Source organism: Elephas maximus, chromosome 6 (assembly GCF_024166365.1).
Source record: "Elephas maximus indicus isolate mEleMax1 chromosome 6, mEleMax1 primary haplotype, whole genome shotgun sequence".
Taxonomy (NCBI): Eukaryota; Metazoa; Chordata; class Mammalia; order Proboscidea; family Elephantidae; genus Elephas; species Elephas maximus.
The window spans coordinates 15,241,674-15,253,723 of NC_064824.1; the positions used below are offsets into that span (position 1 = coordinate 15,241,674).

Below are 12,050 nucleotides of genomic sequence, written 5' to 3' on the forward strand. Positions count from 1 at the left end.
TTCCATGTGCTCCCAGGCCCACCCCAGATCCTGCTCTCGGCCTCAGGGCTGAAATCTGTTCACTGAACCAATGAATGGCCCCTTGCCCTCTGGCTTCCCCCATGGGTGCATCCAACTCCCACCCGCTGGCTGCTGCTGTATGCTGCATCCCTCTACAAAGCCACAGCTCCTGGGTGGCCCACCGCGCAGCTACTGCCACTCTCTGGGTGACCCAGCTGCCAACCCAGTGCCTAACCATCCTTCACCTGTCCCCACCTTCGTAGACTGACCACATATTAAACTCTCCCTGTCATGGACTGTAACATGCGGCCTGGCAGGGCCCTGGTAGACACATCCCCACCAGCAGCCTGGCCCCACCAACCCTTGTCTCTGCACTCCTGTTAATCTTGAAGTTGGCTCCACAGGGTGGCCCCACTAGAAGGCCTGGCTCTCGGACTGATCTGAATCTTAGCTCCCCAGGCTGGGTCCCCTGGTGTCTCAGGTCAAGGATTTTGCCGCCTGTCCCCTACATCCTTGCACAAGCCCTGGCACAGGCAGGCAGGATATAGGGGTGACGACCTACCCCCCCACTCACTGTCCCAGCCCAATTATTCAGGCAGCAGAGCCTCCACCAGCAGCACTGTGAGAGGCTCTGTGGCTGCCCCACCCCAGCACTGCTCAGGAAAACTTAGAGCGGACACAGGGGACCAACTTTAATCTTCTGCCTGAGAGACTTAATGAACCTGGACTACTGCACTGTCCAGAATGTCTCATGGACACTGCAGGGCAGGGCAAGGCAGGGCAACATGGCAGGGACAAGCATGGCTCTGGGCTCACCCAGCGACAGGCTCCAACCTTGACCCCAGCCACAAGCCTGGAAGAAGGCTGGAGCTCCTCTGGGCCTCGTCTCCTTCCCTGTAAAGAGGTCACCCCAGTAAGTTACGCGTGGATGGCACAAAGCGCCTCCAGCACAGCGCACAGGGTCCAGGCAGCACAAGTAGTGGATAAATGGAGCTGTTGTGCTCATCTGAACTCTGGGAGCTTAACTCTGGGCGCTTTCCAGAGCCCCTCCACCATGGTCCATCAGGGGAAGGCCTACAGGATGCCTACGCTCCCTGTGAGGGCAAAGTGCCAGAGACGTGGACATTCCAAGTCCTCCTTCACACATTCCAGCCAAGAATGAGCACAAGGTCTACCCAGTTATCCCTGAGGAGAAAATACCAGCCCTGCCCCTGCTGGATGACACACCACACACTGCCAAGTGCACGGCCCCTGCCCAGAAGCCAAACGCCAGAGCTTCTCGTCCATGCCATCATGTACCCCTTCCCCACGAAAAACCAAACCCACTGCTGTGGAATCAACTCCGACTCACAGAGACTCTATAGGATGGAGTAAAACTACCCCATAGAGTTTCCAAGGAGTGCCTGGTGGGTTCAAACTGCTGACCTTTGGTTAGTGGCTATAGCACTTAACTACTTTGCTGCCTGGGTGTCCCCCCCTTCGCCAGTACCCCAAAATGCTATCACTCTGAAGCCAACACAATCCAACTTCTCTGGACATTTACAATGACAATGTTAGCTTGGGGGCTGGGTGTCTCTATTCCTGGCTCCAGATGAGGAAGCTAAAGTGCCGAAAAGGCCAGCCACCTGCTGAGGGTCACACAGGAGTGAACCCATGTTTTTTCGTATCCTTTCAGCTCCTGGCGACATCACACAGGCAAGGCCATTTAAGACTCTTGCCTTCTTTAACAACCCCAGACTGTCCTCCCCCAGCTCTCCCATTCACTGGAGCCTAGAAAGACAGCTGTGAGCACCCATGGCCAAGCAGGGACCGGCCATGGGGCTCCATTCCCAGTCCCACACAGGGTGAGCCCGAGCACTGAGGCCACGTAAGCCTGGGCAGGAGCTGGTCTAACGGCATGTGCTCTGCAGCCAAGCAAACCAAACTGCAGCCTTGGCTCTGACACCCACTGGCTGCGTGACCAGCCACAGAGAACTCTGAACCTCAGTTTTCTCATGTGTAAAATGGGCCAGCAATATCTTCCTCTAGCTTTGGGAGGGGCCTACAAGCACTGCCGATGCTTCCGGTAGCATTCCTTCCCTCCTTCACCCAGCTGAGGCCCCGCTGGGCCAGGCACTGCTCCAGGTTTTGGGTAGAGCGGAGCCCCACTGCAGCAGGGCCTACCAAGAGAAGCAGCATCTTCCATCCCACAGCACTGCCTCTGCCTCTTTCCCCACCCCCTCCCCCTGAGTTTGGGGTCCAAGGCCTGACCAAGGCCAGCAGCAGGGGTCAGCTGAACCGGAACTCACACAAAGCCAGCCCCATGCCCATCCCAGAGGATGCTAGAAAATTAACGAGGCATCTTGGGCTGCTGTACACACAACGCAGTTACACCGTCAGAAACATTCTGAATCCGTATGAAACCTGCCTGAAATTACAGCGCTTGTTCTGAAGTCCTAGCGGTATCCTCCGCTCTAGCAGCTTTGTTGCCACACCGTCAACTCAGCAGAAAACCGGGGCAAGGACCTGAACTGGCAGTTCACAGAAAAAGCAATCAGAGTGGCTTATGTATACTTGCACAGAACGTTCCTGAAGCCTGGTTCCCCTTCTGATGCTTGCTTGCACCCCTTGAATTTTTGCCAAGTTCTTGTGTTGCATCCATACTGTTTAAATCTGAACTCTGGGAGCTTAACATCGTGCGTTGGTCACTCACCCTGCCAGCCTGGCCAGCCTCACCTGGCACTGTCTCCCCTGCTCGTGCCACAGACACCAGGGTGGTGACAAGAGGCAGACCAGGAGAGCTGGTGTTCAGCTGGGCCATGTTCAGGTGAGTTAACTGTCCTCCTGAACTAGGGATCCACCCCACGCCGCCTGTCAGGGGTGTCCTGTGATGCCGAGTGCAGCCCAGCAGACGGCAGATCCTCCCAAGTGACTGCCCTCAGCTGCTGCTCCCAAGCACCCTTCATTTCTTCTGTTCTTAACCCCAGATAGCTAGTGGCAGTCCTCCTAGCATCCCTCTGGGACCCCCTGACTGCCAGCACACAGTGAACTCAGGCAGGCTCTCAGGGTGTCTTGGTGGCTGCGTTTTACTGTGTAGCATTAGCCCCCTCGACTGCCTTCCTCTCTAGGGTCCCCAGAGCCCTCATGGCCTCCTACCGCTGGGACTGTCTCTTTCTCTGGCTCCCTTGCCTCCCCAGCCTCAGAGCGTTGACCTCTACAGTTCCTCTTCTACCTCCTCTGCCTGTCACTTCCATGCCAACGACCCCAAGCCCACATCCCTCATTGCTCTCTCACCAAGTTCTCCTGGATAAACTTTCCACCTGGATAGCCACATGGCACTGCATACTCAACACGCCCAAGCCCAGGCAGCTCCACCCCCATCCAGGCAGGAAACCATAGCGCCAGGTTTCCAAAACCCCAGGTTAGCTCATCATCTGAAACGCCCCTGGGGCCCATCATGAAGCCCCAGGCCCTGCTTCCCGCCCTGGAAGGAGGCTCTTCTCACTACTCTACACTGGCAATCTCCAAGTGATGAGCAGGCGGGGCTTTGGAGCCAGCCCAACCTGAGTTCAAATCCCAGCTTAGCCAGTTCTGTGACATGAAAGGCTCCTTGACCACTCTGAGCCTCATCTATAAAGTGGACAATAATAACACCCTAGTCTAAAAGGCTGTTACCTGATCTCCAACATGCCATCCTCAACGTGCCCTGCCCAAGAAGTGCATGGCAAATAACAGGCTCCCCAACTAGATTCAGTCGCACGGCCTCCTGCCTGGGTTGCTGGCCGGGCCCTGACCTTCCTCGGGAGGAGCTTCCCGAGGAAAGACCTGGGTTGCTGCTTTCCTGCCATTGTCCTCGCTGAGGACGGCTCCAGGCGACCTACCCCGGGGTGGTGGCGGGCAGCAGCGAGCTGCGCCGGTTTTGGCGTCGGCGGTACAACCCAGACGAGGCGAGCGCACGCAGCCGGGCCGCCATGGGGCCTCCGCCTCGTCCTCCCGGGGCAGCCGGGTCGATGTACTGGGCCTCGGACCACAGGTGCCAGCAGGGCAAGGTGGGCGCTCAGGGTGGGAGGCGCCACGTCTGTCGTCGGGGAGAGCCTGGCGCGCCCCTGGCTCTACACCAGTCCCTGCACCTCAGGGTCCGCGGGCTCCCCACCACTGCCCCGCTCCGACGCGAGCTCACGTTACAAACACGGGTCCGCAAAGGGCAATGAAGTCAACTCCAAATAGAAAGGATATTGTTCTCGGAGGCGTGGGGGCAGCATAGAGAAAGCGGAGGTTCCCAGGGTTGGGTTCGGGCTGGGAGGGGCCTCGGGCTGGGAAGGTCCCAAACAGCACTGAGGTGAAGTCCGTAGTGACAGGGCAGATTCCCAGGAAGTCTCAGGCTGCCAGGTGGGTGGGAGGAACGCTAAGCCCCTTGGACATCCCAACAGTCAGCTGAGGAGGGCAGTAGGGGAGGGAGCCAGTTTAGGAAAGCTGGAAACAGTTACAACGCTGAGGAGAGAGCCCCAGAGGTGTCCACACTCTGCCTTGTTCCTGTACCTGAGAGCCTGCCACCGTAGATGCCATCTTAGGAGACCCAGACTGGAGAAGCCCTGTCCCTAGAATCTGGCCAACAACTAGCAAAGCAACCCAAAAGAGGCCCACTTCCCAAAACTTAGAGTGAGTCCCGCAGCTTACCAGGGAGAGCAGAAGCAATGGGGTCCCAGGGAAGACCACCAGGAAGGCACAAATGCACATGCATGTTTACCTAGAGACTGGCAGGGTGACTTTTGATCCAAGTGCAAACTCCTGAGGTCAGCATATGAACTGGAGCCACTGCTGGTCAAGCAATCCTGGTGCTTGGCAATAAAATGAGGGTCCAAAGCACTCACAGAAACCTTTAACATCAGCCTCATTGCCCTGCCAATTCTTTCCAGTAAGGTCAGAAAGCATGAGAAGTATCTTCCTCTCCCTTCCAAAGTACAGAGATGGTAGCTCCGTGAAGTACTCATTCTTGACAGCAGGGTGCCAGTTCTCCTTAATTAGGGTGAGAGAAAGCCTTGGAAGGATCCATTGGATACTCACGTTGCTGGGTCCACACATCCAGGCAAACACACCACCCAGCACATCCACACATGGCGAAGTATTCATTAACCATGCTGGGGGTCAACCTCAAAACTCTGTCAGGTGAAAGGGCCACATAAACCAGAGACTCCATCAGCCTGAGACCACACGAACTAGATGGTGCCCGGCTACCACCAATGACTGCCCTGACAGGGAACACAACAGAGAGTCCCTGATGGAGCAGGAGAAAAGTAGGGTGCAGAACACAACTTCTAGTAAAAAGACCAGACTTAATGGTCTGCGACTGGAGGAACCCCAGAAGATATGGCCCCCAAAATCTCTGCTAACCCAGAACTAAAACCATTCCCGAAGCCAACTCTTCAGACAAAGATTAGATTGGACTATACGACATAAGGAAACCCTGGTGGCGTAGCGGGTTAAGTGCTACAGCTAATAACCAAAGGGTTGGCAGTTCAAATCCGCCAGGCGCTCCTTGGAAACTCTATGGGGCAGTTCTACTCTGTCCTATAGGGTCACTATGAGTCGGAATCGACTCGAGGGCACTGGGTTTTGGTTTTTACAAGCAATAAATGATACTCCTGAAGAGTGTACTTCTTAGTTCAAGTAGATAGATACATGCGACTAAATGGGCAGCTCCTGTCCAGAGGCAAGACGAGAAGAGAAAAAGGGACAGGAGTCGGCTGAATGGACATGGAGAATCTGAGGTGGAAAGGAGGAATGTGCTGTCACATTATAGAGGGAGCAACTAGGGTCACATAACAATGTGTGTATAAATTTTTGTATGAGAAACTGACTTGAGTTGTAAACTTTCACTTAAAGCACAAAAAAAAAAGTTAAAAAAAAACACTGTCAGGTAGCTACAAGCATTGGGTGCAATATAATTTGTAAATGCAGCTCAATTCCAAAACTGCCAAGAACTAATCAATTCAACATACATTTTTTTCCAAAGGCAGCCCCAGGGTTTAGAGAGCGTACAGAAGCTGAGCCTGGAGGAGCCAAAACAAGGCAAGTACCCAGAGCACCTCTTATTCTCTGACATGTACAGCTGAACGCTTAAGAAAGTTTTGGTAGAAAGTTTTGTGATAGCAGCTTCGAGTCAATGCCCCAGGACCTAGGACTCTCTTCCACTCCCATCCCTTCCATAAGGAAATCCTGAACTCTAGAACCCAGAACTCTCATACCACGCCAATTTCATCTAAAGAAGGGAACACTTAGGGTTCCTGGGGCCACACGTAGACCCGGGAAGGAGGGTGAGGTGACAAGTGTTTTACAAAACATTATTTGTAAATGAAGTTTAATTCCAAGGTTTGCCAGCACTAATCAATTCAACAAATATTTACCATAAAGGGGGCTGCCAGAGGTTAGAAATTGAGAAAAACTTAGAAGCTGATTGAGCCCAAATCCCTCCAGAGCCTTGGTCCCTACTCTACAGCTTGTCATATTGCAGGGGTAAAGTGGGGGCCAGCACCCACTTTACCCCCAGCACCCCAGCTCCAGAAAATACAGTTGCAAACACACATAGTTAAGGATAGAAATGGCAGAGTAAGGACCTCTGAAAGTTCTCCCCTCCATAAAACCGACAACAATAAAAAAAAAAACTGGCAAAAAATGGCCAGGATCAACTTTTCAAAACTCTGGAAATTAACCAAAGGCTTACAGCAACCTGGGGAGCATTTAGTAAAAAAAAAAAAATAGTTGATTCTCAGTAAGAACAGGAAGCTCTGTGGCATTTTAACTCACCCCCCTCCACACCGCCATGGCAGCCTTGAAAAACAGCAGCCTGCATTTCCAGAACCAGTACCGGAGGCAGCAGAATGGAGCTGGAGCTCTTTCAAAGCCTTGTTCCCAAAGAAGGCGCATTATTTGACCTGTCTGGTAGTTCTCGGTAATACCCAACTGGAAAGGCTTTTCTTTAAGAACTTGTTCAGTGCTAAAACCTCTCCCTGGGGGGTATTTATCAAATGTTTTAATGTCACAGCTGTCTAAGGAGCTGGAAAACAGATGAAGCATACAACAAAAACCGGTTGCCATAGAGTCTATTCTGACTCATGGCGACCCCATGTGTGTCAGAATAGAACTGTACTCTAAAGGATTTTCAATGGCTGATATTTTGCAAGTAGATTGCCAGGGCTTTCTTCTGAGATGGCTCTGGGTAGACTCAAACCACCAACTTTTTGGTTAGCAGCAGAGCACGTTACCATTTGCACCACCCAGGGCTTCCAACAGACTAATTAAAAAGCTTAAAAGGAAAAGCTGAGGAATGAGACTGCCTTAGGAGCTTTGAAAAGCTCTAACACATTCCTGGGAATCTAGAACGCCAAACATATGTTTAGGGAAAGATCTAATAAGGCCTTAAGCTCTCATGTCTGATGGAACTTGAGGTTCTGTACAAGCAGAATATGAAGGCTAAGACAGAGTTTTAAACTGCTTGGGCAAGTGTTGAAGGCATGCTCCAACACACACATACACACACACACATACACACTCTATCAGCAGAGACTGAGAGATTTATTGGTTCCAGGCATTAGCTGACCAATAAACTAACGAACCACAGATTTCAGTGGACACACATGACAAAGATACAGACTTTAAAGAATTAGCAACAAAAAAAACAAACCCTGGGAAGGGGCAATAATCTGACTTTCAGAGTTGCCACATTATATTATTAAAGTCTAGTTTTCAATAAAAAATTATCAGATATGCAAACAAACAGGGAAGTATGATCTATACACAGGAAAAAGAAACAATCAAGAGAAACCGTCCCTGAGAAGCCCAGACATGGGGCTTACTAAACAAAGGCTTTAAATCATCTATTTAAAATATGTTCAAAGAACTATGTCTAAAAAAAATCAAAGGAAGGTATGAGAACTATGTCTCACCAAATAGAGAATATCAATAAAGAGATAGAAATTGTAGAAAGGAACCAAACAGAAATTCCGAAAAATTCACTAGAGGAAAAGAATAAGCAAACTTGAAAATGAGTCACTTGAGATGTTCCAGTCTGAACAACAGAAAGGAAGAAAATGAACAGATCCTCAGAGACCTGTGGGACACCACCAAGCATACAAAAAGATGCATAATAGGAGTCCTAAAAGGAGAGGAGAGAGAGAAAGGGTCAGAAAGACTATTGGAAAAAATACTTGCTGGAACTTTCCAAATTTGATAAAAGATATGAATCTACACATCCAAGAAGCTCAGTGAACTACAAATAGGATAAACTGAAAGAGACCCAAACACAGACACGTCATAACCAAACTGTAGAAATCCAAAGACAAAGAAAGAATCTTGAAAGTAGCAAGAGAGAAGTGACTCATCACATACAAAGGTTCCTCAATAAGATTAATAGATAATTTCTCATCAGAAACCATGGAGGCCAGAAGGCAGTGGAATGATTTGATCATTAAGGTTGTGTGCCAACTTGGCTGGGCCATGATTCTCAGTGGTTTGGCAGTTACGATGTAGTTCGGCAGTTGTATGATGATGTGATCACTTCCATGATGATATCTGATATAATGTGATCACCTCCATGATAGGATCTGCTGAGAGTAGTCAATCAGTTGAAAGAGAATTTCCTTGGGGGTGTGGCCTGCATCAAATATAAGTGGACTCTCTGGCAAGGCTCATGGGCTTTGGCTCACTCTGAATACTGCAGCTGGCTCCTAGTCACCTTACCTCTGGTTCTTGGCACTTGAGCTTGCAGCTTACCTGTGGTCTTACCTGCTCATCTTGGGATTCATAGGTCTTCGCAGCCTGTGAGCAAGAGCCTTGCTGTCTGACTTTCCAATTTTGGGTTCAAAGGCCCTGTGGCTATGTCAATCAGGAGAAGCCTCCAGCCTGACCTACAGACTTGGGATGTTCCAGCCTCTACAACTGCATGAGCCATTTCCTTGATATAAATCTCTTTATATAATTATTTATACACTTTACTGGTTTTGCTTCTCTAGAGAACCCAGCCTATAACGATAGAAGGGTCAATCCACCAAGAAGATATTAAAAGAATAAGCATATATGTGCAGCTAGCAACAGAGCCCTACAATACATGCAGCAAACACTGACAGAACTGAAGGTAGAAATAGACAGTTCAGCAATAATAGAGTCTTCAATACTTCACTTTCAGTAATAGGTAGAACAACTAGACAAGAGCTTAGTGTGAAAATAAAAGTTTTTTTTAAAAAGCACCAAAACCACCTAGATCTAACAGGTATCTATAGCACACTCCACCCAACAACAGCAGTATACATTCTTCTTAAGTGTACATGGAACATTCTCCAGAAAAGACCATATGTTGGGCCATAAAACAAGTCTCAATAAATTTAAAATTACTGAAATCGTACAAAATATTTTCTCTGACTTCAAAAGAATGAAACCAGAAACCAATAACAGAAGGAAACTTGGGAAATTCAGAAATATGTGGAAATTAAACAACACACTCTGTGTGTCAGGGTTGTATCCTTTCACCGTACTTATTCAATCTGCACGCTGAGCAAATAATCTGAGGAGCTGGTCCATGTGAAGAAGAACACAGCATCAGAATTGGAAGAAGACACATTAATAACCTGCAATATGCAGATGACACAACATTCTTGATAAAAATTAAGAGGACTTGAAGTACTTATTGATAAACATCAAAGACTACAGCCTTTGGTATGGATTACGCCTCAACATAAAGAAAACAAAAATCATCACAACTGGACCTATAAGCGACATCACGATAAATGGAGAAAAGATTGAAGTTGTCAAGGATTTCATTTTACTGGGATCCACAATCAACACCCATAGAAGCAGCAGTCAAGAAATCAAACGATGTATTGCATTCAGCAAATCTGCTACAAAAGACCTGTCTAAAGTGTTAAAAAGTAAAGATGTCACTTTGAGGACTAAGGTGCGTGCAACCCAAGCCACGGTATTTTCAATCGCTTCATATGCATGCAAAAGCTGGACAATGAATAAGGAAAACCAAAGAAGAGCGAATGCCTCTGAATTATGGTGTTGGCAAAGGCTGTTGTATATACCATGCACTGCCAGAAGAATGAACAAATCTGTCTTAGAAGTACAGCCAGAATGCTCCTTAGAAGCGAGGACGGTGAGACATAGTCTCACGTACTTTGGACATGTTTTTGAAGGACCAGTCCCTGGAGAAGGACATCATGGTTGGTAAAGTAGAGGGTAAACGAAAAAGAGGAGACTCTCAATGTGATGGATTGACACAGTAGTTGCAACAATGGGCTCAAACATAGCAACAACTGTGAGGATGGTACAGCACCAGGCAGTGTTTCGTTTTGTTGTACACAGGGTCACTATGAGTCAGAACCGAACCTAACGACAACAACAGGATAAAGGAAAAATTGCTAGAAAGACACAAACTACCAAAGCTGACTCAGGAAGAAACAAAAAACCTGAAGAGACTAATGACAAGCGTCTTAGTCATCTAGCACTGCTATAACAGAAATACTACAGATGAATGGCTTTACCAAAGAGAAATTTATGTCCTCACAGTAAAGTAGGCTAGAAGTTCAAATTCAGGGCAACAGCTCCAGGGGAAGGCTCTCTCTCTGTCGGCTCTGGAGCAAGATCCTTCTCATCAATCTTCCCCTGGACTAGGAGCTTCTCCATGCAGAAACCCCAGGTCCAAAGGATGTGCTCTGCTCCTGGTGGTATGAGGTCCCCAACTTTCTGCTTGCCTCCTTTTCCTTTGATCTCTTGAAAGATAAAAGGCGATGAAGGCCACAGCCCAAGGAAACTCACTTTACATTGGCTCAGGGATGTGACCTGAGCAAGGGTGTTACATTCCACCCTAATCCTCTTTAACCACAGGCAGAGATTATGATTTATAACATATAGGAAAATCACAAAATGGAGGACAACCACACTACACAAGGAGACACGGCTTAACCAAATTGACACATATTTTGGGGGGACACAATTAATTCATGACAACAAGTAAAGATATTGAGTTAGTAATCAAAAAGCTTCCCACAAAAAAAGTCCAGGACAAGATGTCTTCACTGGTGAATTCTACCAAGCATTTAAAGAATCCTTCGCAAATTATTCCAAAAAAGTAGAAGAGAAAGGAATACTTCCTAATTCATTTTATGAGGCCAATATTGCCCTAATGACAAAACCAGAAAAAAGGCATCACTAGAAAATAAAACTGTAGACCATTATCTCTTAAAAATATAGATACAAAAATCCTCAACAAAATAGTAGCAAACTGAATCCAGTAGCATATTAAAAAAATTATCTGGGTTCTCTAGAGAACCAAACCAGTAAAGCATATAAATATATATACAGAGAGATTCATATCAAGGAAACGGCTCACACTATTGTAGAGGCTGAAACGTCCCAAGTCCCAAGTCCGTGGATCAGGACAGAGGCTTCTCTTGATTCATGTAGCCCGAAGGGTTGTCGAACCCAAGATCAGCAGGTTGGACTGAAGGGCTCTTGCTCACTGGCTATAAAGATTAAGTGATCCCAAAATCAACAGATAAGCTGAGAGCTCGAGTCCCAAGAACCAGAGGTCAGACAAACAGGAGACAGCGTCAGCATCCAAAGCGAGCAAAAAAGCCAGAACATCTGCTTATATTTGGATGCAGGCCACACCCCCAAGGAAACTCCCTTTCAACTGGTTGGCTACTCACAGCAAAGATTCAATCATGGGAGTGATCACATATAAACACTGAGAATCACAGTCCAGCCAAGTTGACACACAATCTTAACCATCACAGGCCACCCCTTGTCAACTTGGCACTTGTGCACATCTCCCTAAATCATACGTAATCTCTGAATAAAGACAATGATAAAGTCATACTTGCACCTAACATGACACAACAAACATGCGTACAACCGAAAATGCACTAGCCCCATTTACATCTTATATTTTACAAATGAAGAAAACAAAAATATTTGATGCACACATGAAAAGCAGAAGTACTCATAACAATTACAGCCCTTGTTTTCTGCAACTGGTCATGTGACTATAACTGGTATTTAGAACTACCTTCTTCCAC

At 47.9% G+C, this 12,050-nt stretch overlaps 1 protein-coding gene across 4 annotated transcripts in view; it reads right to left on the minus strand.

Annotated features, from left to right (window-relative positions):
• Positions 1-12,050, minus strand: part of LIMS2 (LIM zinc finger domain containing 2) — a 62,180-nt gene that overhangs the window by 24,343 nt on the left and 25,787 nt on the right. Inside the window, exon 1 of one of the 4 annotated variants that reach the window (XM_049889102.1) lies at positions 3,861-7,940. The exons of 2 other annotated variants lie outside the window; for them this stretch is intronic. In XM_049889102.1, the coding sequence (XP_049745059.1) occupies positions 3,861-3,952 (92 nt within the window). In that variant the 5' untranslated portion in view covers positions 3,953-7,940. One more of the 4 variants, XM_049889101.1, reaches the window with a different exon arrangement.